Here is a 27036-nt window from a genome sequence, read left to right as displayed (position 1 = left end):
TCAGGTCACTTGCCCCTCATGTGTCACCAGTCGAATTGTCTTCCCTGATTCCTGATTGTGTCCACCTGCTTCCCATTGCCCTCATGTGTCTTATAGTCTGCGCCTCCCTTTCGTCTGCCCAAGCCTGCCACCACAGACGCAGTGAGCCTCGCCTCCTCACGAGTGATTTTTAGTTTACAAGTTTTCTTAAAAATGACCTTGAGTTTTTTCATAGCATTTTTGGTTTTCCTCCTAATGGAGCGATTTTGAGTTTTCTTTATGTATTCCTCTGTGAAGAGTGATTTTCTGTTCATAGATCATTTCTTTCAGATTTTGTCAATAGCTTTTTTCATAGCTGTTTATTTCATCCAGTGTGGGAGAGCCTAATAAAGACGACCTAATATGTTCACCCTTCTGCCCCGGAGTCCTTTTTAAAGTCCTGGTCTGACAGCGCTCATCAAAGCCACCTGGTTATATTCATGTTTATACATTTTCATATTTATAGACGAGATTTAAGTAATGTTATAGTTCTGCTCCTGTACATTAACTCGTATCCCTTGTTGGCCTCCACCATAGCGTAAAACCAAGGCTGACCTCGGAATGCAGTGTTCTGCTGTAGCGGTGAATAGTAGCGGCGACGCGCTCCAACAGCGCCAAACGAGTCGATGTGAATAAAACAACTCTGATCAGTCAGAAGAAGTCAGCCACGTGCACAGATGGACCCCTAGTGGTGCTCAAGCACCTGCACTTTTGCTCGGGATGAGAAAAGTGCCCCTTCTGCTCGAGCCCTTTTTTTTCTTCATTCATCAATATTTAAAATAAAAATTACTCTCTCTGCCATCAATTCCCCGGAAGTGTGTTTTGATATCTGACCGCATCGGCGTAACCACGTATTCTGTGGGGGAGTCGTGTCCCCCCCAATATTGAAAAGGTACCAATCTGTCCCCCCAATATACAGCAGAGAATATGTAAAATATATCTATGTACTTATATGGACCGTACTGCCGGCCCGCGTTCGGTCGAAGTGGGCAGAATCTGGCGTGAACCTGAAATGAGTTTGTCACCTTAAGGTAGAGTAATGGAGGATTTTAGGTTACCTAAAAAGAAGGGAAAACTGTGACAGCAGCCGAGCATTCGCATTTTTTTTCAGACCGTAAGTAACTTGATATCGAGCTAAATGTGTAAGCAAATAAAACGAGTAGCCTCATAAAAGCATGAGTCGCTGTTTTTCTGATGAAATGACGCGTGGTCACAATGCAGGCGTCACAGAGAGACAGGCAAGATGAAAGCAGTGGCCAGACAGTGGTGCAATGTTGTGCATAAATGAGAAATGGCAGACTCAAAGAAATCAAAGTTAACAATGTAATATTTCTAACTCTTTATTTTTGTGCAAAAACCCCCTGAAAATTAAAAAAAGAACTATTATTTTTAATTCAAGTGTTTTATTATTGTGTGTTTTACTGTTTTTTTTCTGTCAATGTAAAACACTTTACTCCAGATTAGCGTAACTATCTAAAAAGGAAGAGGAAGAGAGATGTTACAGTTGCAATTGCATTTTTAGGGAAGTCAGGAAGTAGCAAATTAGTCCGCGCAGCAGCCGTGATGCTGTTTGTCCGTCTGGGCTCACTAACCGACATGGATGTTCCTCTCAGAGTTCTTCTCATCCTCGCTGGACTCACAGGTCAGTCACAGGGTAATTCTATTTGTTTGTTAAGTCAGGCTTACTGGAAAGGTGTGTTGGAATGAGTGATTAAATACTACACTTGTTAAAATGTCACACAGGAGAGGAACACAGAATATGTCTCATTATTAAATGTTATTCTTTTATGTGAAAGAGAAATGTTGTAAACGGTTGTATATTTTCTTGTTGCAGGAATTCACAGCATAAGAGTCAGTGAAGTGTCAGTGAAGGCTGGTGGTTCAATCTCAATCCCGTGTCTCTATTCCTCACAATATACAAACCATGTGAAATACTTGTGTAAAGGATACGATTGGAACACCTGCACTTATCAAGTTAAAACAAACCAGAAAAACTCAACAAAGTTTTCAATATCTGATGATAAAATCCAAAAAATCTTCACTGTGACTGTAAATGAACTGACAAATGACGACTCGCATTACTGGTGTGCTGTGGAGATTAATGATGGAGCAGATGAAAGAGAATATTTTCACCTGTCAGTCACCACAGGTAAGAGTCTTCAAGCACATTCAAGCACTTCAAGCCCTTTACACTCACAAAAAATTAAGCTGTCTCATTATTGTCTTTAGACAATGTTTGTTTTTGGGGCTCCACCATTTTTCTATTTGCTTTCCCTGAAGGTACACGCAGTCTCTACGTGGATAATCAAGAGAAAACAGCATTTCTAGGAGGTGACGTAACCATCAAATGCCACCATCAGCGTAACCCTGGAGAAATGAGGTGGTGCAGGATGGGCAGCTCCTGTGTGACTCAACGGTCTGGATCAATAGATGGAACAGAGTTCACCATCGATAGAAATGTCCCCAATGTTTTCAGCGTGACTATGAGAGGACTGAAGACGGAGAGCAGCGGCTGGTATTTATGTGTCAGTGGAAACCTCCAGTTCCCTGTGCGCCTGACTGTTACTGAGCAACCTAACACAAGTAAGTACTACAATTATAAAAGAGAAACATATCGGCTCATAAATGTTTGTGAATGTCAATGAATTTGTGATCCTTTGATTAAACATGGAAGACAGAAGGAAAAAATATTTTTGTTTTACTTATTCTTGTCTTCTGTTTTTTTTTTTTAAATACAAGAAGCACCGTTACAAGAAACAACGCATACAGAGAATCTCTCCACCTTTTTACCCACAACGACACGTACAACAGTTCAGATGGGACAAAACAGGTTAGAAGGCTTTGAATTGACTTGCAGTGTTTAGAGAACTGTGTCCATTTTATGGTGAATATAACAATTATAAACTGAAATGTATTTAAATGGAATATATTGTATATATACATATGAAGACTGAGTGGTAATACAAAATGTTGAAGTGTGTAATATGGTTGATGAATTCTATTTAATTCCTTTGCATTTTGTGTTTTTATTCACATAGAAGTGCTTCATTTGGCCGAACGGAAACTCTCATCCTTACGAGCGTGTTGATCTTCACTTTAATGGTCGCCTTGTTCTTCTGGATCATGTTGAAAAGACACAGTAAGCAGCTAAACTTAGATGAATATAATTATATCATTTCATTTTTTTCTTTATGTTTTTATATTTATATTGACAGTAATCAGATTCTTTACTGTTTCACATTTAGAGCAGAATAAATCAGCATCTTCAGCAATGAAGGAGGTAAGATGAATAAATGTATTTACACCAAAAAGAAGGAACCACAGAATAAAGGCACTTCTTTGAGAGTGGAAATGTCTTTACGTCACATTGATAGGGTGATCATTTAATTGCAAACAATTATACTTTGACTTGCACAACACTGCATCTTAACACCTAATATGTTGATGTGATATCTCAGCAAACGATCAGATAGATTAACTGAGCTGTGTCCAACCAAGGTCATTTCTGCTTTGTGTTATTTTTCATGTTTGAGCAAGGCTGATTTTTTGTTGAAAGTGATGTTTCATTGAAACTGTGGGAAAGTACATTTACGGGACATTTATGAACGTTTAAAGGACCCTCTGAATTGTGGTTTGTTTCTTCTGCGCAGGCTGAAGAGGAAGTAACATACAGTGTCGTGAAGCCCAGGAGGAAACCTTCAAGCCAGGTAATCCATGACTGCAGAGATGATCATAAATCATATACCATTCACAATTGCAACTAAATACACAATAACAATAAAACACAATAAAACAATGTGTAATTATTCAAAAACAGAACCTGTTTGTTCTTCTCCCTCATATAATTCACTCCTTTTACCCAGCGGTCATATGTTGAGCAGGATGCGGATGTGACGTATAGTACTGTGGTTTCCGTGAGGCAACAAAGGGCTCAAAATGTAAATATAAAGAAAACCGAAACTCACTGACTGTGACGTGCTTTTGTTCAGTACTTAATTTTGTTATTGGTCACACTAGATTTTAGAACTTTCTTTGCAGAATGAGACATTCTTTTCCTTCTTCCATTTTCCCATTTGTTGTTTTCCCAACAGGTTGAAGCAGATGAGGAGAATGTCACATACAGCACGTTGGCTTTGGACTAGTTCTGCTGAGCACACGTGACGCCTGTTTGTTCCACCTTGTCCCTACTTATAATGTCCTGCATGTATTTAGAAAGAAGCATTTCCCTGTTTGTTTGCAACGTGTTTCAGCATATGTTTGAATACACAACTCTTGGCTTTAAATGTTGTGTCATTATTCAATAGTGTTGGGATATGTTCATTATGTCCTCAGTTGTGGTGATGGTGTAGTACAGTGCTGATCTGTGTTGTGCATGAGCCACAAGGGGGAACTCGTTTGCTTTGCTGTTTTGTTTGTCCCAAAATGTTTTTGCCGTTTTATATGAAGAAGTAATGAAGGCTGTCTGACCGTGAGACTGATGTGTCAGCGGCAGCTCGTGAAATAAATATGCCGAAGACGGCTAAAGATGGCTCATCTGAATCGTCCGCTCTTTTCCTCCGAATGCAACGTTAGCTGCAAGAATGCGAGTAACGCAACTCAACAAATAGCATTAAAGTTCACATTATTCTGACACAGAGAGCAGAGAGAAACCCGACTCGTGAAAAAGGGAAATGATGAGGAGTAGAAATAGATATTTCTTAAATGTTTGAACTTGTAAACCCTCTGTTTACTTTAAAATGTGAACAATGTTACAAATGAATCCATGACACTGCTGCTTAAAAGTGTCAGCCGGGGGCAAATCAATACTTGACAATGAGTATGAGTGTGAATGCTGCTTAAGTAGAGCAGATAATGGGAAATGTGCCGGTGATTAGTCTCTGTACGGGCTTCATGGGAAATGGAGTCCGGGAAGTCAATGCTCAGGTGATGGGGCCCTCCAGTGGCCATCAGAGGGAGCTAGAGGTCTGATTCATGACAGTTGAGTCAGAGGAAGAAGCTTCTTTTGAAAAACAAACAACTCTCTTTATCAACGGAGGTTCCTTACTCCATTTTTAACCACTGTCCCCCTCCACTCATCAGAGACCCCTGGTTAAATTCATGTTTATACATTTTCATATTTATACAGGAGATTTAAGTGATTTTTTAACTTATTTTTAATGTAATGGAAATAATTCAGGCACCCAATAATAATTGAAAATATAAAGCAGTATTGCTCCTGTACAATAACTCTGATCCCTTGTTGGCCTCCACCATAGCGTAAAACCAAGGCTGACTTCCGAATGCAGTGTTCTGCTGCAGGACATAAGACCCCCGAAAGGAGTGTTCCTTCACACCCAGGCGTGATCTCTCTCTCTGTGGGTGAAACAGCTCTGAGATCTGATTGGCCAAGCCACAGACACCACAGGGGTCCCCACAGGTGTCGACTGTGAGTCCCCCCCCTCACATTTTCTTTCCGAACTGGTGTTCGCCACCGCAAGGTTAAAGACAGCCTCTCTGCAAACTTTCTTTTCGCACTGACCTCAGGTCAGTATGAGGTTAAAGACAAACTGACTCTGGTCAATGTAAGGTTATCATTTATTTTCCCTCTTTAATACCTTTTGTTTTGTGATGTAAGCTAAACAATGTAGATGTGTGTAGTCCCCACCCATAATCAAATATTTAACCAAACAAATATGACCAATTGATTATAAGACGATGAATAAACGCATAAAATGAGGAAGCAACAGAGTTACAGTCAACAACCACAATACAGAAAGTGAAAGTGACATTTCGTTCTGGAGCTGGATGCAAGCATGACTTCTCAGTATGTTTTTCACCTAATACTTGCTAGACTGATGGGTAAGTGCTAAACTATAGTTGGAATGCAATACATCTATCTGGGCCTGATTTATATTTATTAAGATATTGTTTCTCTATTGCTGTTTGAGTCCTGTACTTTAATTGAGCACAAGACACTAATATGTATCATTAACATTGTGTTTTTATTTAAAAAACGAACTGATGGTCATTCAAAATTCATTTGATCCAACCACTGTAAAATAACAGTCGGTGTGGTTATTCATGAATTCACAGTGAAATTGTGACAGTGGGGACAGTGTCTGTGAGTAGCAAGTGAAAACAAATTGGCTTAAATCGTATCACTGACTCCAAATTTTTTCCTGCTGTGCACTGAATTCAGAGTATCGTTCAACATTCAGTAATACTCAGTAATGTGTGTAAGAGACGTGTTGAAATAATGATTTAGCACAAACTGTTGGACACACAAAAGCACTAGTTTGAATATGGACCAGAATAAATTGAACAATTCAAGAAGTGAGATTATCAGTTTAAATGTTTCGACTTACTTTACTGTCATGATCCAAAGCAAACCTTAAAGATACAGTTCACCCCAGAATCAATGATATAAACAATGTTTTCATCCCCAATGCTCCAAACAATGGCTTCAATGTGATCCTCTACATACCGCCACAATATCTCTCATTCATATTTTCACTTCATCAGTAATCTCCTGCACATCTGGATTCATTTGAGTTGGATAACTTTGGGGTGTGGTGCAATGTTGTGCATAAATGAGAAATGGCAGAATCAAAGAAATTAAAGTTGACAATGTAATAGGTCTAACTCTTTATTTTTGTGCAAAACCCCCCTGAAAATTAAAAAAAGAAGTCAATACTATTATTTTTAATTCAAGTGTTTTATTATTGTGTGTTTTACTTGTTTTTTTCTATCAATGTAAAACACTTAACTCCAGATTAGCGTAACTATCTAAAAAGGAAGAGGAAGAGAGATGTTACAGTTGCAATTGCATGTTTAGGGAAGTCGGGAAGTACCAAATTAGTCCGCGCAGCAGCCGTGATGCTGTTTGTCCGTCTGGGCTCACTAACCGACATGGATGTTCCTCTCAGAGTTCTTCTCATCCTCGCTGGACTCACAGGTCAGTCACAGGGTAATTCTATTTGTTTGTTAAGTCAGGCTTACTGGAAAGGTGTGTTGGAATGAGTGATTAAATACTACACTTGTTTAAATATCACACAGGAGAGGAACACAGAATATGTCTCATTATTAAATGTTCTTCTTTTATGTGAATGAGAAATGTTGTAAACGGTTGTATATTTTCTTGTTGCAGGAATTCACAGCATAAGAGTCAGTGAAGTGTCAGTGAAGGCTGGTGGTTCAATCTCAATCCCGTGTCTCTATTCCTCACAATATACAAACCATGTGAAGTACTTGTGTAAAGGATATTATTGGATCTCCTGCACTTATGAAGTTAGAACAGACCAAAGCAACTCAGCAAAGTTTTCAATATCTGATGATAAAATCCAAAAAATCTTCACTGTGACTGTAAATAAACTGACAAATGACGACTTGTATTACTGGTGTGCTGTGGACATTGATGGAGGAGTAGATGACGGAGATTATTTTCACCTGTCAGTCACAACAGGTAAGAGTCTTAAAGCACTTCAAGCCCTTTACACTCACAAAGAATTAAGCTGTCTCATTATTGTCTTTAGACAATGTTTGTTTTTGGGACTCCACCATTTTTCTATTTGATTTCCCTGAAGGTACACGCAGTCTCTACGTGGATAATCAAGAGAAAACAGCATTTCTAGGAGGTGCCATAACCATCAAATGCCACCATCAGCGTAACCCTGGAGAAATGAGGTGGTGCAGGATGGGCAGCTCCTGTGTGAATCAACCGTCTGGATCAATAGATGGAACTAAGGTCACCATCGATACAAATGTCCCCAATGTTTTCAGCGTGACTATGAGAGGACTGAAGACGGAGAGCAGCGGCTGGTATTTATGTGTCAGTGGAAACCTCCAGTTCCCTGTGCGCCTGACTGTTACTGAGCAACCTAACACAAGTAAGTACTGCAATTATAAAAAAGAAACATATCGGCTGATGAATGTTTGTGAATGTCAATGAATTTGTGATCCTTTGATTAAACATTGAAGACAGAAAGAAAAAATATTTTTGTTTTACTTATTCTTGTCTTTTTTTTAAAAATATACAAGAAACACCGTTACAAGAGAATGTCTCCACCTTTTTACCCACAACGACACTTACGACAGATCAGGAGCGACAGAACAGGTTAGAAGGCTTTGAATTGACATGCAGTATTTAAAGAACTGTGTCCATTTAATGGTGAATATAACTCTATAATTATCAGGGGAAATGTATTCAAATGGAATATATAGTAGATATAAATTTGAAGACTTAGTGGTGATGAAACATGTTGTAGTGTGTAATACGATTGATGAATTCTATTTAATATCTTTGCGTTTTGTGTTTTTATTCACATAGAATTGCTTCATTTGGCCTAACGGAAACCCTCATCCTTACGAGGGTTTTGATCTTCACTTTATTGTCCGCCTTGTTCTTCTGGTTCATGTTGAAAATACACAGTAAGCAGCTGAACTTTGATCAATACAATTGTGTGATTTCATTTTTTTGTTTGTTTTTATATTTGCATGGACAGTAATCAGAAACTTTACTGTTTCACATTTAGAGCAGAATAAATCAGCATCTTCAGCAATGAAGGAGGTAAGATGAATAAATGTATTTTCACCAAAAAGAAGGAGCCACAGAATAAAGGCACTTCTTTGAGAGTGGAAATGTCTTTACATCACATTGATAGGGTGATCATTTAAGTGCAAATGATAAAGAACAACACTGCATCTTAACACCTAATATGTTGATGTGATATCACAGTTAACGATCAGATAGATTAACTGAGCTGTGTCCCAACCATGGTCATTTCTGCTTTGTATTATTTTTTATATTTGAGCAAGGCTGATTTTTTGTTGAAAGTGATGTCTCATTGAAACTGTGGGAAAGTGCATTTACGGGACATTTATGAACGTTTAAAGGACCCTCTGAATTGTGGTTTGTTTCTTCTGCGCAGGCTGAAGAGGAAGTAACACATAGTGTGGTGAAGCCCAGGAGGAAACCTTCAAGCCAGGTAATCCATGACTGCAGAGATGATCATAAATCATATACCATTCACAATTGCAACTAAATAAAACAATGTGTAATTAATCAAAAACAGAACCTGTTTGTTCTTATCCCTCATATAATTTACTTTTTTTACCCAGCAGTCATATGTTGAGCAGGATGAGGAATTATAGTTCTGTGGTTTCCATGAGGCAACAAAGGGTTCAAAAGGTATATATAAAGAAATCCGAAACTCACTCACTGTGACGTTCTTTTGTTCAGTACTTAACTTTGTTATCTATTTAGAAAGAAGCAAATTCATTATCATTAAAGCTCACATTATTCTCACAGAGAGAGCAGAGAGAAACCCGACTTGTGAAAAAGGGCAAAGATGAGAAGTTGTCTTAGATGAGAAAACATTTCGGTTTTTCTTTTTTTAAAGAGCCAATCATCCATATTTCATGCTCATTTCCAATAACATTACATTTTCTTAGGTTAGGACAGAGGGGGAGGGTTTCACTCAACCGAAAGAAATGTATAATCTAACGTGTTGAATCATCGCCTCGTTAGTGTCTGAGAGAAAAGCTCAGTTTATTCGAGTGTGTGTTGCTCCAATAAATGTGTTCTGTGGAAGTGTGGGTCCTCAGCACGAGTCAGATAAACCAGTTAGACAATATACAGTAGGAGAACATAGCCAACAACAACAATGATAATTATGCCCATACATACTTTCTTCTGGTATTATTTAAATACCAATAATTTCTTATTTGCTAGCTTTTCATTTGGCGCACAGGGATTACTGCCAGGAGTGAAACCACTAGTCAAAGCATTGTAAAACCTGTTGATAAAAACCTATATAATGTGTTCAAACAGTACTGTACTGCCTCCTTCAGTCGGTTTATGACTACGATCGCTTCTCAGCTTATATATTTCCTAAATGTTTGAACTTGTAAACCCTCTGTTTACTTTAAAATGTGAACAATGTTACTAATGAATCCATGACACTGCTGCTAATCAACATGTTGCAGGCCGAGAACAGATGATCTTACAAAACAGATAAAGTGGGGAAATGTACTTGCTACACATGTCAGAGGAAGAAGCTTTTTTTTTTTTAAAACCAACAACGATCTTGATAAACGGAGGTTCCTTATTCCGTTTTAACCACTGTCCCCCTGCACTTGTCACACCGCGGGGACGTCAAGTTGGGGTTTTGTCTTGTCATTTCCCGTTTTGAAAGATTAACCTTCCTCTCGTTTCAGGTCACTTGCCCCTCATGTGTCACCAGTCGAATTGTCTTCCCTGATTCCTGATTGTGTCCACCTGCTTCCCATTGCCCTCATGTGTCTTATAGTTTGCGCCTCCCTTCCGTCTGCCCAAGCCTGCCACCACAGACGCAGTGAGCCTCGCCTCGCCTCCTCACGAGTGATTTTTTGTTTACAAGTTTACTTAAAAATGACCTTGAGTTTTTTCATAGCATTTTTGGTTTTCCTCCTAATGGAGCGATTTTGAGTTTTCTTTATGTATTCCTCTGTGAAGAGTGATTTTCTGTTTATAGATCATTTCTTTCAGATTTTGTTAATAGCTTTTTTCATAGCTGTTTATTTCATCCAGTGTGGGAGAGCCTAATAAAGACGACCTAATATGTCCACCCTTCTGCCCCTGAGTCCTTTTTAAAGTCCTGGTCTGACAGCGCTCATCAAAGCCACCTGGTTATATTCATGTTTATACATTTTCATATTTATATACGAGATTTAAGTAATGTTATAGTTCTGCTCCTGTACATTAACTCGTATCCCTTGTTGGCCTCCACCATAGCGTAAAACCAAGGCTGACCTCGGAATGCAGTGTTCTGCTGTAGCGGTGAATAGTAGCGGCGACGCGCTCCAACATTACATTACATGTCATTTAGCTGACGCTTTTATCCAAAGCGACGTACAAAAAGTGCATTCAACCATAGGGTACAAACTCAGGAGAACAAGAAACAAGAAAGTGCAATTTCCTCAAATAAGCCAATTTACAATTTGCTATAGATGAGTGACGTTACAAGTACAATTTAAGTGCTACAATTTGTTAGTCTTTAGTCGAGGTAGAGTCTGAAGAGGTGTGTCTTTAGTTTGCGGCGGAAGATGTGAAGGCTCTCTGCGGTCCTGGTGTCTTCAGAGAGCTCGTTCCACCATTTCGGCGCAAGGACAGCGAAGAGTCGAGACCTAGTTGAGTGTTTTGCTCTCAGTGAGGGAGGGACGAGTAGTTTTGCAGATGCAGAGCGGAGAGTGCGGGTTGGGATGTAGGGTTTGACCATGTCCTGGATGTAAGCTGGACCCGATCCATTCACAGCATGGTACGTGAGCACCAATGTTTTGAACTGGATGCGGGCGGCCACCGGTAGCCAGTGAAGAGAGCGGAGGAGTGGAGTAGTGTGGGAGAATTTCGGAAGGTTGAAGACCAGTCGAGCTGCTGCATTCTGAATGAGCTGCAGAGGTCGAATGGCGGTGGCAGGGAGACCTGCCAGGAGGGAGTTGCAGTAGTCCAGGCGGGAGATGACAAGAGCCTGAATCAGTACCTGCGCTGCCTTCTGAGTGAGAAGGGGACGTATTCTCCTGATATTGTAGAGCGTGTATCTACAGGATCGCGTTGTCGCGGCAATGTTGGGAGTCAGGGAGAGTTGGCTGTCGAGTGTGACGCCGAGGTTCTTAGCGGTCGAGGTGGGCGTTAGTACGGAGTTCCCAAATTTGACTGTCAGGTCCTGGGTAAGCGAATCTTTTCCGGGAAAGAGAAGTAGTTCAGTCTTGTCGGGGTTGATTTTCAGATGGTGGGCGGACATCCACTGAGAGATGTCAGTTAGACAGGCAGAGATCCGAGCCGCCACCTGGGTGTCCGAGTGAGGGAAGGAGAGAATTAGTTGGGTGTCATCGGCATAGCTGTGGTAAGAGAAGCCATGCGAGCGAATGACAGTGCCAAGAGAGTTTGTGTAAAGCGAAAACAGGAGGGGACCCAGCACGGAACCCTGAGGAACTCCAGTAGTAAGAGGACAAGGTTCCGACACAGATCCTCGCCAGGTTACCCGGTAGGTGCGACCATCGAGGTAGGACGAGAGAAGGGAGAGAGCAGAGCCTGTGACACCAAGTTCCTGAAGGGAGGAAATAAGGATCTGGTGGTTGACTGTGTCAAATGCAGCAGAGAGGTCCAGAAGGATGAGGACAGAGGAGAGAGAGGCGGCTCTAGCAGTGTGGAGTTGCTCAGAGACAGCAAGGAGAGCAGTCTCTGTGGAGTGGCCTGCCTTGAAACCTGACTGGTGGGGGTCAAGGAGGTTGTTACAGTGGAGATAAGAGGAGAGTTGATTAAAGATAGCACGTTCAAGGGTTTTGGACAAAAAGGGAAGAAGAGAGACCGGTCTGTAGTTGTTTTCTTCAGAAGGGTTGAGGGTGGGTTTCTTCAGGAGAGGGTTGACTCTTGCCTCCTTCAGAGAATTGGGAAAACAGCCAGATATCAGAGCGTTGTTGATGAGACAGGTGAGGAACGGAAGAAGGTCAGGTGCAATAGATTGTAGAAGATGTGATGGAATGGGGTCAAGAGGGCAGGTGGTCGGACGGGCAGAGGTTACTAGGGTAAGAATTTGGTTAGGAGAGAGGGCGGTGAAAGAGGAAAGTGAGGGCGAAAGAGGTGAGGTCGGTGGGACGCGAGAAGTAGGAGGTGGGTTAGAGAAGGAGGAGCGTATGTCAGCTATTTTCTTGGTGAAGTAGTTGACAAAGTCTCCCGGAAGAAGGGTGGAGGGGGGAGGAGGGGTAGGGGGTTCGAGGAGATTGGAGAAGATCGAGAAGAGTTTTTTGGGGTTAGAGAATGAGGATTCAATTTTGGATTGGTAGAAAGAGCTTTTGGCAGCAGAGATAGAAGCAGAAAACGAGGAGAGGAGAGATTGAAATTCGAGCAGGTCGTCAGGTCGTTTATATTTACGCCATTTCCTTTCCGACGCTCGCATGGTGGCTCTCATGGCACGGACCGGTTGAGACAGCCACGGAGCCGGAGGGGATTTGCCAGTCCGTCGTGTCGTAAGAGGGCAGAGAGAGTCTAGAGAGGAGGAAAGAGTTGAGAGGAGAGACTCTGCAGCAGCGTTTGGGTGCAAGAGTGAGAAGGAGTCAGTTGAAGGGAGAGCTGATAGAACAGAGGATGCCAGCGAGGAGGGAGAGAGGGAGCGAATATTGCGACGAGCCGGTATAGAGTTAGTCAATGAGGGAGGTTTGTTAGTTATAGAGAGTGGAAGGGAGTAAGAGATGAAGAAGTGATCAGACACATGAAGTGGAGTTACAGAGAGGTTAGTGGTAGAGCAGTTTCTAGTAAAGATGTAGTCAAGGTGATTGCCGGCTTTGTGAGTAGGAGGAGAGGGACTGAGTGACAGAGCGAAGGAAGAAAGTAGGTGTAAGAGATCAGGTGACTTCTCTGTCTGGATGTTGAAGTCACCCAGGAGGATGAGCGGAGGTCCATTTTCGGGGAAATTAGACAGGAGAATGTCCAGTTCTTCCAAGAAATGACCTAAGGAGCCTGGCGGACGGTAGAGGACAATGATGGTTAATTGTACCGGGTGAGTGATTGTTACAGCATGGAATTCAAAGGACAATGGGGTGGATGGTGGTAGAGGGTAGAGAGAAAAGCTCCATTTGGGTGAAATGAGTAGAGCTGTGCCACCACCCCTACCAGTGGGCCTGGGAGTGTGGCTGAAGGAGAAGGCGGAGGAGAGAGCGGCTGGGGTGGATGTGTTCTCAGGTGTGATCCAGGTCTCGGTCAGAGCGAGGAAGTCCAGTGACTGCTGGATAGCGAAGCCGGAGATGAAGTCAGCCTTGCGAGTCGCTGACTGGCAGTTCCAGAGACCTCCTGTGACGAGGTGCTGGACGTGTGTGGAGCGGCAACAGCGCCAAACGAGTCGATGTGAATAAAACAACTCTGATCAGTCAGAAGAAGTCAGCCACGTGAACAGATGGACCCCTAGTGGTGCTCAAGCACCTGCCCTTTTGCCCTGGATGAGAAAAGTGCCCCTTCTGCTCAAGCCCTTTTTTTTCTTCATTCATCAATATTTAAAATAAAAATTACTCTCTCTGCCATCAATTCCCCGCAAGTGTGTTTTGATATCTGACCGCATCGGCGTAACCACGTATTCTTTGGGGGGGGTCGTGTCCCCCACAAATATTGAAAAGGTACCAATCTGCCCCCCAAATATACAGCAGAGAATATGTAAAATATATCTATGTAGGACATATGGACCGTACAGCCGGCCCGCGTTTGGTCGAAGTGGGCAGTAACTGGCGCGAACCTGAAATGAGTTTGACACCTTAGGGTAGAGTAATGGAGGATTTTAGGATTTAGGATTTCACGTTTTTTTTTCAGACAGTAAGTAACTTGATTCCGAGCTAAATGTGTAAGCAAATAAAACGAGTAGTATTATAAAAACAAGAGTCGCTGTTTTTCTGAGGAAATGGCGCGTGATCACAATGCAGGCGTCACAGAGAGACAGGCAAGATGAAATCAGTGGCCAGACAGGGACGATCTCTTGACATGCAGATGATCAGGTGAGAAATTAATGTGAAATTTAATGCAATTTAGTATTGCACATAGACAGTGATTTTAAGTATGTAGCTAAGTAAGTGGTCCTCCTTTTTCCATTGGAAGCGATCCTATTTGCTACAGTACTACTGGAAAAGCATAATTGTAATTGGTAGGTGTGTTTAAGGTCAGTAAATAGTAAGCAACTCACCAAAACAAAGTGGAGGGGCAGTTACTGTCACAGAGAAATTACACTATTCCTTTAGATGTGAATTTAAATGGTCAATGTCGTCCTCAAAACTATGTTTTAAATGTGCGAATTTACATATAGAAATATAGAATTGTAGGCCATGCACTTAACAAAAAATAATAATATGGGGAATGGTATTCATTTGGACCCCAATGTCTAAACCATGGTTACGCCATTGTCTGACCGGCATTTATTTCAGTTCTTTTGAGAATGTTTCCAAAAAAAATGAAATAACAGAAAACAAAATCCGTGATTTCAAAGCCTCGCTTGACAAAGCCTTGATGTTTGATGTTTGAGGGAGATAGAGATTCTATGTCTGTCTGTCTGTAGACGTGTCATTTGAAGGCAGTTTTACTGTTCTACAAATTAGAAAAGTTCACTAGTTTTGTTGAATTGAATTGAATTATTAAAAGCAAAGGTAGGTCTTAAGTTGAGCTAAACAACAGCAGTGAGGTATATTGTGGTATACTATTAGTGTCATGCTGCTTATCCTTCAAAAATGTGTGTGTGTGTTGTCAGCTTTGTAGAGATTAGGTAAGTCACTCTTAATTATTATGCACAACATTGTTTATCTCATTTACAAAATTGGCAGCATAATGCCAAGAAACCGAGAGACTCCAAAAGAAGAAGGTCAGGGAACTGCAGCAGCGCGACCGTTAGTTGTCATGTCAGCTTTTAGCTCTGACGCAATTCGCTGAGAAAAAAGGCCAGAAATGCTGTAACGGGTTTCAGGCAATGCAAGCTTTAGCAGCCATTTTTGCCGACGGGTGCCCTTTTCATTTGAGCACCTGCTCCCCAAAATGTCTGTGCACGTGCCTGAGAAGAAGGGTCATAAGTCACAAGCATTCCGTACATTCTTGGTCATTACCTTACTGGACTCCGCCTGGGTTGCTTTGGAATGAAATTAAATGCGTCCGTTAGTAAGCAAGGATTGCTAGTTAGCGTTAGCATTAGTTTCGGTAATCTCCCGCGGATGTGACGTCACGGCATTTTTTTTATCGATGGCACGATCGAGCTATTGAGCAGCCCTGCGCTATATGAATACTTGATACCTAAGCAGAATTTTTCGTTCACATTAAAAAATATATATATATATCTCGTTTAATTTAGAATGGGCTCCTGTCGTTTATTCAGTTTTCAACACAACACAGGCGACACTCCCAACAGAGCAAACCTTTGATATGCAAAACGACTGGTCCAATTCAAATTAGCCAGACGAGTTTACTGTGACAAGAACTAACATGTGGGATTATCGTCAAATTTCTAATTCATCCCTCATAGGGCTCACAAATTGGGATTTATCCTGACGCACATTACTCTACCATTGCTGATACTCAACATGCAGCAGCCCAGCAGCAGGTAAACCAGATGACTACTTCTTATTTTCTTCAACACAGTATAAAAGTGAGTAGCAGCTGAAAACAAATCGGCTTAAATCGTATTACTGACTGCACATTTTATTAAGCAGAGAAATATACCGGAAGAGAGAGTGATTTATAGTACTATTGTAATGAAGGATGGCGTGCAACAAAAGTGTATGGGATTCATCTAAATTCATTTTTTTAACTCTTTTACAGTATATAAGTTTATGGTAAGTCAGTAATGATTTACTGTTCTCCTCTCTGTGCTTGTTGTCTTCTTAGACTGAACCAGTAGGATGAAGTGTGATCTACAGCACACGACAGATTCAGAGAATGTGAGGACATTAATCCTGGAAGCTGATGAAGTAATCCTGCTGTACACTGAATTCTGAGTATCGTTCACCATTCAGAACTACTCAGTATTGTGTGTAAGAGGCGTGTTGAAATAATGATTTGGCACAAACTGTTGGACACACAAAAGCACTAGTTTGAATATGGACCAAAATAAATTTCAACAATTCAAGAAGTGAGATTATCAGTTTAAATGTTTCGACTTACTTTACTGTCATGATCCAAAGCAAACCTTAAAGACACAGTTCACCCCAGAATCAATGATATAAAAAATGTTTTCATCCCCAATGCTCCACACAATGGCTTCAATGTGATCCTCTACATACCGCCACAATATCTTTCATTCACATTTTCACTTCATCAGTAATCTCCAGTACATCTGGATTAATTTGAGTTGGATAATTTTGGGGTGTGGTGCAATGTTGGGCATGATGAAGAAATGGCAGGGTCAAAGAAATTAAAATAAACAACGTAACAGGTCTTACTCTTTATTTTTGTGCAAATAAAACCTGAAAACTAAAAAAAAAAGAAATCAGTACTATTATTTTTAATTCAAGTGTTTTATTATTGTGTGTTTTACTTGTTTTTTTCTGTCAATGTAAACCACTTTACTCCAGATAAGCGTAACTATCTAAAAAGGAAGAGGAAGAGAGATGTTACAGTTGCAATTGCATGTTTAGGGAAGTCAGGAAGTACCAAATTAGTCCGCGCAGCAGCCCGTGATGCTGTCTGTCCGACTGGGCTCACTAACCGACATGGACGTTCCTCTCAGAGTTCTTCTCATCCTCGCTGGACTCACAGGTCAGTCACAGGGTAATTCTATTTGTTTGTTAAGTCAGGCTTACTGGAAAGGTGTGTTGGAATGAGTGATTAAATACTACACTTGTTTAAATGTCACACAGGAGAGGAACACAGAATATGTCTCGTTATTAAATGTTATTCTTTTATGTGAAAGAGAAATGTTGTAAACGGTTGTATATTTTCTTGTTGCAGGAATTCACAGCATAAGAGCCAGTGAAGTGTCAGTGAAGGCTGGTGGTTCAATCTCAATCCCGTGTCTCTATTCCTCACAATATACAAACCATGTGAAGTACTTGTGTAAAGGATATTATTGGAACTACTGCACTTTTGCAGTTAGAACAGACCAAAAGAACTCAGCAAAGTTTTCAATATCTGATGATAAAATCCAAAAAATCTTCACTGTGACTGTAAATGAACTGACAAATGGCGACTCGCATTACTGGTGTGCTGTGGAGATTAATGGAGGAGGAGATGACAGAGGTTATTTTCACCTGTCAGTCACCACAGGTAAGAGTCTTAAAGCACATTCAAGCACTTCAAGCCCTTTACACTCAAAAAAAAATTAGGCTGTCTCATTATTGTCTTTAGACAATGTTTGTTTTTGGGACTCCACCATTTTTCTATTTGATTTCCCTGAAGGTACACGCAGTCTCTACGTGGATAATCAAGAGAAAACAGCATTTCTAGGAGGTGACATAACCATCAAATGCCACCATCAGCGTAACCCTGGAGAAATGAGGTGGTGCAGGATGGGCAGCTCCTGTGTGACTCAACGGTCTGGATCAATAGATGGAACAGAGTTCACCATCGATAGAAATGTCCCCAATGTTTTCAGCGTGACTATGAGAGGACTGAAGACGGAGAGCAGCGGCTGGTATTTATGTGTCAGTGGAAACCTCCAGTTCCCTGTGCGCCTGACTGTTACTGAGCAACCTACCACAAGTAAGTACTACAATTATAAAAGAGAAACATATCGGCTGATGAATGTTTGTGAATGTCAATGAATTTGTGATCCTTTGATTAAACATGGAAGACAGAAGAAATAAATATTTATGTCTTTTTTTTTTAAATACATGAAGCACCGTTACAAGAAACAACGCATAAAGAGAATCTCTCCACCTTTTTACCCGGAACGACACCTACGACAGTTCAGAAGGGACAGAACAGGTTAGAAGGCTTTGAATTAACATGCAGTGTTTAGAGAACTGTGTCCATTTAATAGTGAATATAACAATTATAAAGGGATATGGATTTAAATGGAGTATATGGAATATTTAAATTTGAAGACTGAGTGGTAATAAAACATGTTGTAGTGTGTAATACGATTGATGAATTCTATTTAATTTCTTTGCATTTTGTGTTTTTATTCATATAGAAATGCTTCATTTGGCCTAACGGAAACCCTCATCCTTACGAGTGTGTTGATCTTCACTTTAATGGTCGCCTTGTGCTTCTGCCTCATGTTGAAAAGACACAGTAAGCAGCTGAACTTTGATCAATACAATTGTGTTATTTTATTTTTTTCTTTATGTTTTTATATTTGCATGGACAGTAATCAGATTATTTACTGTTTCACATTTAGAGCAGAATAAATCAGCATCTTCAGCAATGAAGGAGGTAAGATGAATGAATGTATTTTCACCAAAAAGAAGGAACCACAGAATAAAGGCACTTCTTTGAGAGTGGAAATGTCTTTACATCACATTGATAGGGTGATCATTTAAGAGCAAAACTTTGACTTTGCAGAAGTTTAACTGAACAACACTGCATCTTAACACCTAATATGTTTATGTGATATCACAGTTAACGATCAGATAGATTAACTGAGCTGTGTCCCAACCATGGTCATTTCTGCTTTATATTATTTTTAATATTTGAGCAAGGCTGCATTTTTTGTTGAAAGTGATGTTTCATTGAAACTGTGGGAAAGTACATTTACGGGACATTTATGAACGTTTAAAGGACCCTCTGAATTGTGGTTTGTTCCTTCTGCGCAGGCTGAAGAGGAAGTAACATACAGTGTCGTGAAGCCCAGGAGGAAACCTTCAAGCCAGGTAATCCATGACTGCAGAGATGATCATAAATCATATACCATTCACAATTGCAACTAAATAAAACAATGTGTAATTATTCAAAAACAGAACCAGTTTGTTCTTCTCCCTCATATAATTCACTCCTTTTACTCAGCGGTCATATGTTGAGCAGGACGTGGATGTGACGTATAGTACTGTGGTTTCCATGAGGCAACAAAGGGTTCAAAGGGTAAATATTAAGAAAACCGAAACGCACTGACTGTGGCGCGCTTTTGTTCAGTACTTAATTTTGTTATTGGTCACACTAGATTTTAGAACTTTCTTTGCAGAATGAGACATTCTTTTCCTTCTTCCATTTTCCCATTTGTTGTTGTTTTCCCAACAGGTTGAAGCAGATGAGGAGAATGTCACATACAGCACATTGGCTTTGGACTAGTTCTGCTGAGCACACGTGACGCCTGTTTGTTCCACCTTGTCCCTACTTATAATGTTCTACAAGTTCTCTTTGATTGTTTAACTAAAACAAAAAGGGGGGTTTGCCAGGATATGAGAAAACATTTTAATTTTGCTTATTTTAAAGAGCCAATCCTCCATATTTTATGCTAATTTACAATAATATTATGTTACGTTAAAATGGCATGTCTGATCACAGACAGATATAATAAGACTCCAAGCATGAAGGTTGTAGAGATACGGAGACGGACGAGTCTGAGGATTGAAAGGCCCACGAAGAGGTAGTGCAGGGACACTAGCAGTGGGACACGGTCTCATGAGTGTGTGTGTGTGTGTGTGTGTGTGTGTGTAGGTGCGAGGAGACAGAACGGGGGGTGTGAGACGGGGTCAACGGACAGCAATGAGGAAGCCAGGCTGACATCGACGTAGCACAGAGGGCGGGGGTGCTGGTGAAGGGGGGGTAGTGTGAAAACATCAGGACAGTTTTTCTGTTTGGACAGAGGGGGGAGGTTTCACTCAATCGGATGATGAAAGAAATGTATAAACTAAAGTGTTGTATCATCGCCTCATTAGTGTCTGAGAGAAAGCTCAGTTTATTAGTGTGTGTGTTGCTCCAATAAATATCTGTGAATTGAAGAATCCGAATCTGTCCAGTGTGTTCTATGGATGTGTGTCAGTAAGAGTTCCTGGTCTGTGAGGGTGTGTGGGTCCTCAGCACGAGTCACATAGATAAACAAGTTAGAAAATATAGGGGAAAACAGTTAAAACTGTAAAGAATTAGCCAACAACAATGATAATTATGCCCCACTATACTTTTTTCTGGTATTATTTAAATACCAATAATTTCCTATTTGCTGCCTTTCATCTGTCTTGCAGGGATTACTGCTAGGAGTGCAACCACTAGTCAAAGCATTGTAAAAACCCATCTAATGTGTTCAACTGCCTCCTTCAGTCGGTTTATGACTACGATCGCTTCTCAGCTTATATTTTTTAAATGTTTGAACTTGTAAACCCTCTGTTTACTTTAAAATGTTTGCTGTGAATTATGTTACAAATGAATCCATGCGTATGACATGAAGTGTCCTCAGCCGACACTGCTGCTAATATCCATGCTGCAGGCCGAGAACAAATGAGATTACAAAATAGTAAAAGTGTGGAAATGAACTTGCTACACATGTTGGGTCAGAGGAAGAAGCTTTTTTAAAAAACAACAATTGTTTGCAGAATAAGGAACCTGTGTTGATCAAGATCTTGATCAACGGAATCAAGATCTTGATCAACGGAAGTTCCTTATTCCGTTTTTTTTCTTCATCAAAGCCACCTGGTCATATTCTCAGGGCTCTCAAGTCACACATGTCGCTCTCTAGTCACGCACTCCCGCCACACATCCAATTTCTCACGCTGAAAAAAGGACTTGGCCCCAGCGACAAAAATGTCACTCCAAGGTTTCTTGAAAAGTCGAGAGCCCTGTATTCATGTTTATACATTTTCATATTTATATACGAGATCCAAGTAGTTTTATGTCCGCTGAATTGACCGCAGTTTAGACTTAGTTGTAAGAAAGTGCCACAAGGTACCAGTTCCATTACTTGTCACATCCCCATTTATAGTTAGTTATAACAGAGACATAAGTGTACCAGTATCCCACATTGAAATTATTTAGTTGCCAACTAAATCCTGCGGCCAACTGGTGGTAGTCTTGTGGCCAACTGGTGGCACTCTTCTTCCTCTTTTTTTTTTAACCGCATTACTTCCCAGAAAATAGACTTGATTTGTCACAAATCTTCTTATACTCAGACAATCGTTTATACTAAATAAGAAGGCCTAACGCCACCGTGAGGTAAATTACGTGAAACCATTTTTAGACAGGCACTCGTGCGGCCGCCGTGGGTCCTGGGCCGGTCTGTGATAGGTCCGGATCACGTTGCAGCAGAGTCTCCTTCAGCTCGCCCTTCTACCGGTGACGCCTGCTTCGGCCGTGCAGAAACATCTCTGATAAAGTCGCTTCAGTTAACGACTCGCCTCATCCTCTACTGGTAAGAGAGCCATATATTCGGCTCGACGCTGTTATTCAACGCCACAACGGGCGTGGGGCAACGTTAGTGTTTTGGCTTTCTTCACGCAAACCGGCATTCTGCAAGCTAGCAAAATTAGCTAACGTTAAGCTAGCCGCACTCGGCATGCTGCGGCTGACACATGACAGGTCAAAGCAGCGGGTCAGTTACCCGCAAATTGTCACGCTGCGGAGAACGCTGTCGGTATTTTGCACAGCTACTTTATTATATCAACTTTTGACGACTTTTAAAAACTTAAGAAATCGTATTGTTAACCTCTCCCCACATTGGGCCTAGTTAGCAGTAGTGAGTTAGCTGGAAGATAACTCGTCAATTACTGGTCCCACTAACGTTAATTGGCCGCGACATGCGTGCCTTCCCACGCCCAGCTCTCCCTGCCCATATTCCCGTCCACGAGTCACGTTCGTGTTATAAGAGCCACGCCTGAAATAGGCACCTCGGTACGGTAAAATGGCTCCGTCCTGGCTCCGTAACCTTTCCGTTAAGCACTTGTTCTTGTCTTGCTGAGAGTACCTGTAGAACTGGTATCCTTTCGCTTCGTTGAATCTGAAGTGCGACCAACTTTATGGAAGCGAAAGTAAACAAACCAGCGCAACCATTTTTAACTCATTAAAAAGAATAATGCTATATTAATAGGCAGTCCGATACAATGCAGGGAAACAGTCTGCGTCAAACACTCATGCTTCTTAGTAACAACATGGCAATGGTTTGCTTATGAATGCACACTAATGTAAAGCTAGCTTTCCCCTCGGGTATATCATCCACACTGGTAATATACATTTTCGTGTCAATCAGGCCTCTTTTCTTCAAGAATAAAAGCTTCACCATATGCAATATCCGTCGTGAAATTAAAGATTGCATTTTGACAAGGTGGGGGGGATAAACTATACTCGCAAAGAGAACAAAATGTATTTTTTGTCTACAGATACGATGGCTGTGCCTCCTTGCTATGCTGACCTGGGCAAGTCTGCCAAGGACATCTTCAACAAAGGCTATGGTAAGGTTTCATACAGTTCAAACAAGAGGCACTGATGTAAAAATGCCAAATCTAATTGATATTCTAAGCTTTGAAATAAGTTAAACAAACCAATTGTTTTTCTTCAGGATTTGGTTTGGTGAAGCTTGATGTGAAGACAAAATCAGCCAGTGGAGTGGTAAGCTCATTTCCTTTTGCATTAAGAATAGAAACTATAATAAACTTCATAGAGACTAAAGTGATGTAATAGCAGATTACGGTTGCGTGGGCTAATGTAGATTCTTGCAGTTTAAAAGTTAATGTGATTTTTATTACACCAGCTCATTGTGCTGGTTGAAGAACACTTTACCTGAAATGTGAGTGAAATTAAGTTCAACCACAGTAACTGAAAGTCGTGAACCACAAGGTAGCACCTTGATATTGCTTGTTTTGTCTGAGCCTCATTCCCAATAGTAATCAAGGTGGAAGGGAAAACACTTGAATTTAAAAAGCCAAAATCTGCGACGGCTCGACTGGTTTTCTTGTTGAGCTACTCAAACATGAAATCAAAATGACCGTTTTCAGGTGTCAAAATTACACACCCAAGTTTTATTTCTGATTTAAGATAACTTCCAATATTTTTGGGGAAGAGAGAAATTGCAATAGCCAGCCAAAGCGATTGTCTGCCGAATTGAATGATCGTTTTATGACTTCCTTCTCATCTAAAGTTTTTTCAGCCACGGTTTTTCTTTTGAATGTCTTTAAATTTGTCACTTGCAGGAATTCAAAACAACTGGTTCCTCCAACACTGATACCAGCAAAGTTGCGGGTAACTTGGAAACCAAGTACAAGAGGGCTGAATATGGCCTGACCTTCACTGAGAAGTGGAACACTGACAACACCTTGGGAACAGAAATCACTGTTGAAGATCAGGTCAGGAAAATAGTCACTCATTGTTCAGTTGTTATCTAACAAGACTGCCCAATAAGAATGCCAACATCAATTCATCTGAATGTCAAATTGTTTTCTGCCATTTCTCACAGATTGCCAAGGGACTGAAGTTGACTTTTGACACCACCTTCTCACCAAACACTGGGTAAGAGGATTGTTCTAATATGTAAATGAATAATTCATGAAAAGTTAACTCCGTATGATTTTTCCTCTGACTCCAACCGGAGTCATTTTAGCAACCTGATATACATGCTTCTGATGAGTGTGGTGGTCGTCCACGTGACCTCAGTCCCAATATGGAACACGTCCATTGTATCACGTTACTGTGATTGGTGTTTTGCACGTATGCAATGTTTACCAGTGTGCCCACCTGTTTGCTTTGTTTGAGCAGAGGAAGCGTAACTGCTTTCATACTAACTGGATGATGATTGTGGTTATGTGGCCACATCGGGATAGCAGGTATCACGGTTGCAGTCTCATGCTGGGAAGTAAACACCAGCACGTTCCTGGTTCTTAAGGTGGTTTTCATAACGCTTTTGAGGACAGACACGGGTGCATGAGATTTTTATAAGTAGTTGTTTGACAACCTAAAAAGATGGTTTCTTCCTCAAATATTACAGTATAACCTGGGTTTTCTGAAGGAAGTTTGGGAAGTTTTCTGGGCAGACTATATTTCTATCTGCAATGCAGTTACAATACCCAGTGTCTAAGCCGGGATTTCTGCCATGTCGTACATTTGTCGGCTCTTACAGTGAGCGCATTGCCACTATCTGATTTTAACAAGATTTCTATATCGCAACAAATTGCCTAAAAACATGCTGTGGCAAAGGAAACCCAACACACTTATGTATTGCTTGATGCCTAATTTGACTTGACATCAGTTAAAGTTGTTTCTCCTCAACAGCAAGAAGAGTGGCAAAGTTAAGACGGCCTACAAGCGCGAGTACGTTAACGTGGGCTGCGACGTCGACTTTGACTTCGCCGGCCCCACCATCCACGGCGCTGCCGTCGTCGGCTACGAGGGATGGCTCGCCGGTTACCAGATGAGCTTCGACACTGCCAAGTCCAAGATGACCCAGAACAACTTTGCAATTGGCTACAAGACGGGAGACTTCCAGTTGCACACCAATGTGTGAGTATTTACATAAGGTAGTGATTTCTTGAATAAGATTTTTATGGGCTTTTTTATATAATTGATAAGACTGTCTTATGAAGATGGAAGTGACGTTATCTAAAGATGTACGGGTTACTTGTGTAAGGTACATGGGGACATTCCAACATAGGAAATGCACAGCTTTAATTACCTCAAGTATTTGCAAATTTTTGAAAATTCCAGCTACTGTTAAACTGATTGAAAACCGACTAAAAGACAACCTGCCTATGTTTTAATTCCTTAAACAGAATGGGCTGTCTGTAGTTATATTTCAATCAAAAGATTTGGCTATAAACCAGACCACCATCAAGTAGTGATCCATGGTGGAAGGCCGGGTTGTTTTCTGTACCTGCGTCCTCCCAACCAGTGACGGCCAATCATCACCATACCTGCTACAATATTCATAAGTACGTGTGTGTGTGTGGGGAGAAATACATACTGATGGTAAAACCTCCAACTCCCTTTAAAATCCAGACGTTATCTTCTGTTGCATGAGATTTCACGTATGCTTTCAATTTTTGAAGCAATGACGGCGCTGAGTTTGGAGGCTCCATCTACCAGAAGGTGAGCGACCAACTGGAGACGTCAGTCAACCTGGCCTGGACCGCTGGCAGCAACAGCACACGCTTTGGTATCGCCGCCAAATACCAGCTGGACAAGGACGCCTCAGTCAACGTGAGTAGTGTAGCAGAGGCTTCTAGAATGGGCTCATTGAAAATGTGGTTATTGATTGTCACGACTGAATTTCTTTTTTACTTCTCTCCATAGGCTAAAGTGAATAACAATAGCCTGGTTGGTGTTGGATACACCCAGACTCTTAGACCAGGTACGGTGGTCTTTCTGCAGGTTCATGGCCGGCTGAAAGATGTTTACCAAAAATGTTGCCATCGATGACTAATGCATTTTAATTTGAAGTGCATTTTTGAGCAAATGCGCTTCAAACAATTCCCTCCCCCATGTTTGAGAAGAGTAATTTTTGTATTTGCTAATGTTGGTCCTCTTCCCCGTGCAGGTGTGAAACTCACCCTGTCTGGCCTGGTCGATGGTAAGAACATCAACTCAGGAGGCCACAAGCTGGGTCTGGGCTTGGAGCTGGAAGCCTAAGCTGTCAACATGCTGCAAGGGACTCTGGAATATCAGAAAAATCTGGCCTTAAATGTCCAACTCTAACTAGCAAGGAGATGTCTTGGAGAGGTTGGTTTAAAGGCTACCACGACAAACTCAACTTGTTAAGTACCTCTTCAAGTTGGTGCTTCTGTCATTGGTATATTTTACCTTTTGTGGCTTTTTACTTTGTAGTTGCATCTATTCGGGAGACAGTTCGCGGCATATTATTTATAAAACATGTCTTTTTTTCCGTCAAGCAATGCCATAATTAAATCCAATAGAATTCTTTGCCTGTCATCAACTCTGCGCGGCTTTCTTGTGATTATTCCCAAGCGGTCTACATCATTTGACTGTTAAGTGTGGTGAGCATTATCATACCTTTCTGATTTTACCATCCTTGTCATCTGATATTCCTTTGTCGTCTTCAGTTTTAATTTCCAAACCGTGTTAAGTACACTAGTGTCTTTATACCTAAATAGTGCGGCACCCTTCCTGTTCATGTTCACATGGACAAAGTAAAGCTCTGTAACGTTTAATGCCGGCCGTCGGGGTTTGTGATCTGTTGAAGCTGCACATGTGACCTTCCCTTAAACCTGGTCTGAAAGTTTGAAGGAAACTGTACACTTGGCCGACTATGCAGAATTACTTATTTTTTTTCTTCCTCTCTGTAGCAACAGACAGCTAAAGAGTACATGAGCAATGTTCACAGTAATGCCAAATCATCGTTGTGTGGAAGAGTTGTAACTAAAAATTGCACTCCTGGGACGTGCTCTCCTGTACTGGGCAGTGACAAAGCCCTCAGGAAGTCTGGCAGGTCCTTATGTGTTTGTATACATTATCAATAAAGTCTTTGAACTCCACAAATGTATCGTTTGAGCTTAATGAATTTGTTTAAACAGTTTATGACATGTTTAAAGTAAAAGTAGCCTCAAAACTAATCTTCACATTTTTCTACTTTTTGTTTTTGTTAAATGTTTTTTAGATGACGCTTTAGGTCATTAACAATGGGGCTAATTTTCGACGACACCCCTTAGCATTTGATTTCAATGGCCTAGCAGCAA

The 27036-nt window shown here is 41.0% G+C and overlaps 2 protein-coding genes across 12 annotated transcripts in view; both read left to right on the top strand.

Moving 5' to 3' along the window:
* LOC120820825 (obscurin) overlaps positions 1–20373 on the top strand; it is a 44771-nt gene extending 24398 nt beyond the window's left edge. For 4 of the 11 annotated variants that reach the window (XM_078104477.1, XM_078104478.1, XM_078104483.1 and 1 more), the window contains 12 exons: positions 1853–2167; positions 2299–2601; positions 7145–7459; positions 7581–7883; positions 17441–17755; positions 17888–18190; positions 18328–18415; positions 18624–18724; positions 18831–18865; positions 19246–19302; positions 19436–19510; positions 19667–20373. In XM_078104477.1, the coding sequence (XP_077960603.1) occupies positions 1853–2167; positions 2299–2601; positions 7145–7459; positions 7581–7883; positions 17441–17755; positions 17888–18190; positions 18328–18415; positions 18624–18724; positions 18831–18865; positions 19246–19302; positions 19436–19510; positions 19667–19717 (2261 nt within the window). In that variant the 3' untranslated portion in view covers positions 19718–20373. Of the gene's footprint in view, positions 1–1852; positions 2168–2298; positions 2602–7144; positions 7460–7580; positions 7884–8034; positions 8111–8323; positions 8425–8528; positions 8564–8924; positions 8982–9114; positions 9185–10212; positions 10599–17440; positions 17756–17887; positions 18191–18327; positions 18416–18623; positions 18725–18830; positions 18866–19245; positions 19303–19435; positions 19511–19666 lie in introns of those variants that run through there. The other 7 variants (XM_078104479.1, XM_078104481.1, XM_078104484.1 and 4 more) reach the window with 7 other exon arrangements.
* Positions 20374–21426: 1053 nt separating this feature from the next.
* vdac2 (voltage-dependent anion channel 2) lies at positions 21427–26839 on the top strand. Its single transcript, XM_040178685.2, has 9 exons — positions 21427–21770; positions 22735–22806; positions 22914–22963; positions 23545–23697; positions 23808–23860; positions 24620–24847; positions 25393–25543; positions 25637–25694; positions 25881–26839. The coding sequence occupies exons 2-9, from the start codon at positions 22740–22742 to the stop codon at positions 25970–25972; spliced, it is 852 nt and encodes a 283-aa protein (XP_040034619.2). The 5' UTR covers positions 21427–21770; positions 22735–22739; the 3' UTR covers positions 25973–26839.
* The last annotated feature ends 197 nt before the right edge of the window (positions 26840–27036 follow it).

Source organism: Gasterosteus aculeatus, chromosome 6, assembly GCF_964276395.1.
Source record: "Gasterosteus aculeatus chromosome 6, fGasAcu3.hap1.1, whole genome shotgun sequence".
In the NCBI taxonomy this organism is placed as follows: domain Eukaryota; kingdom Metazoa; phylum Chordata; class Actinopteri; order Perciformes; family Gasterosteidae; genus Gasterosteus; species Gasterosteus aculeatus.
This window is presented reverse-complemented; position numbering and strand designations above follow the sequence as displayed.

Coding starts and splice junctions, on each gene's coding strand:
- vdac2 (XM_040178685.2), top strand. CDS start 22,740: ATGGCTGTGCCTCCTTGCTATGCTGACCTGGGCAAGTCTGCCAAGGAC. Junction 22,964..23,544: donor CAAAATCAGCCAGTGGAGTG/GTAAGCTCATTT, acceptor TGTCACTTGCAG/GAATTCAAAACAACTGGTTC. Junction 23,698..23,807: donor AAATCACTGTTGAAGATCAG/GTCAGGAAAATA, acceptor CATTTCTCACAG/ATTGCCAAGGGACTGAAGTT.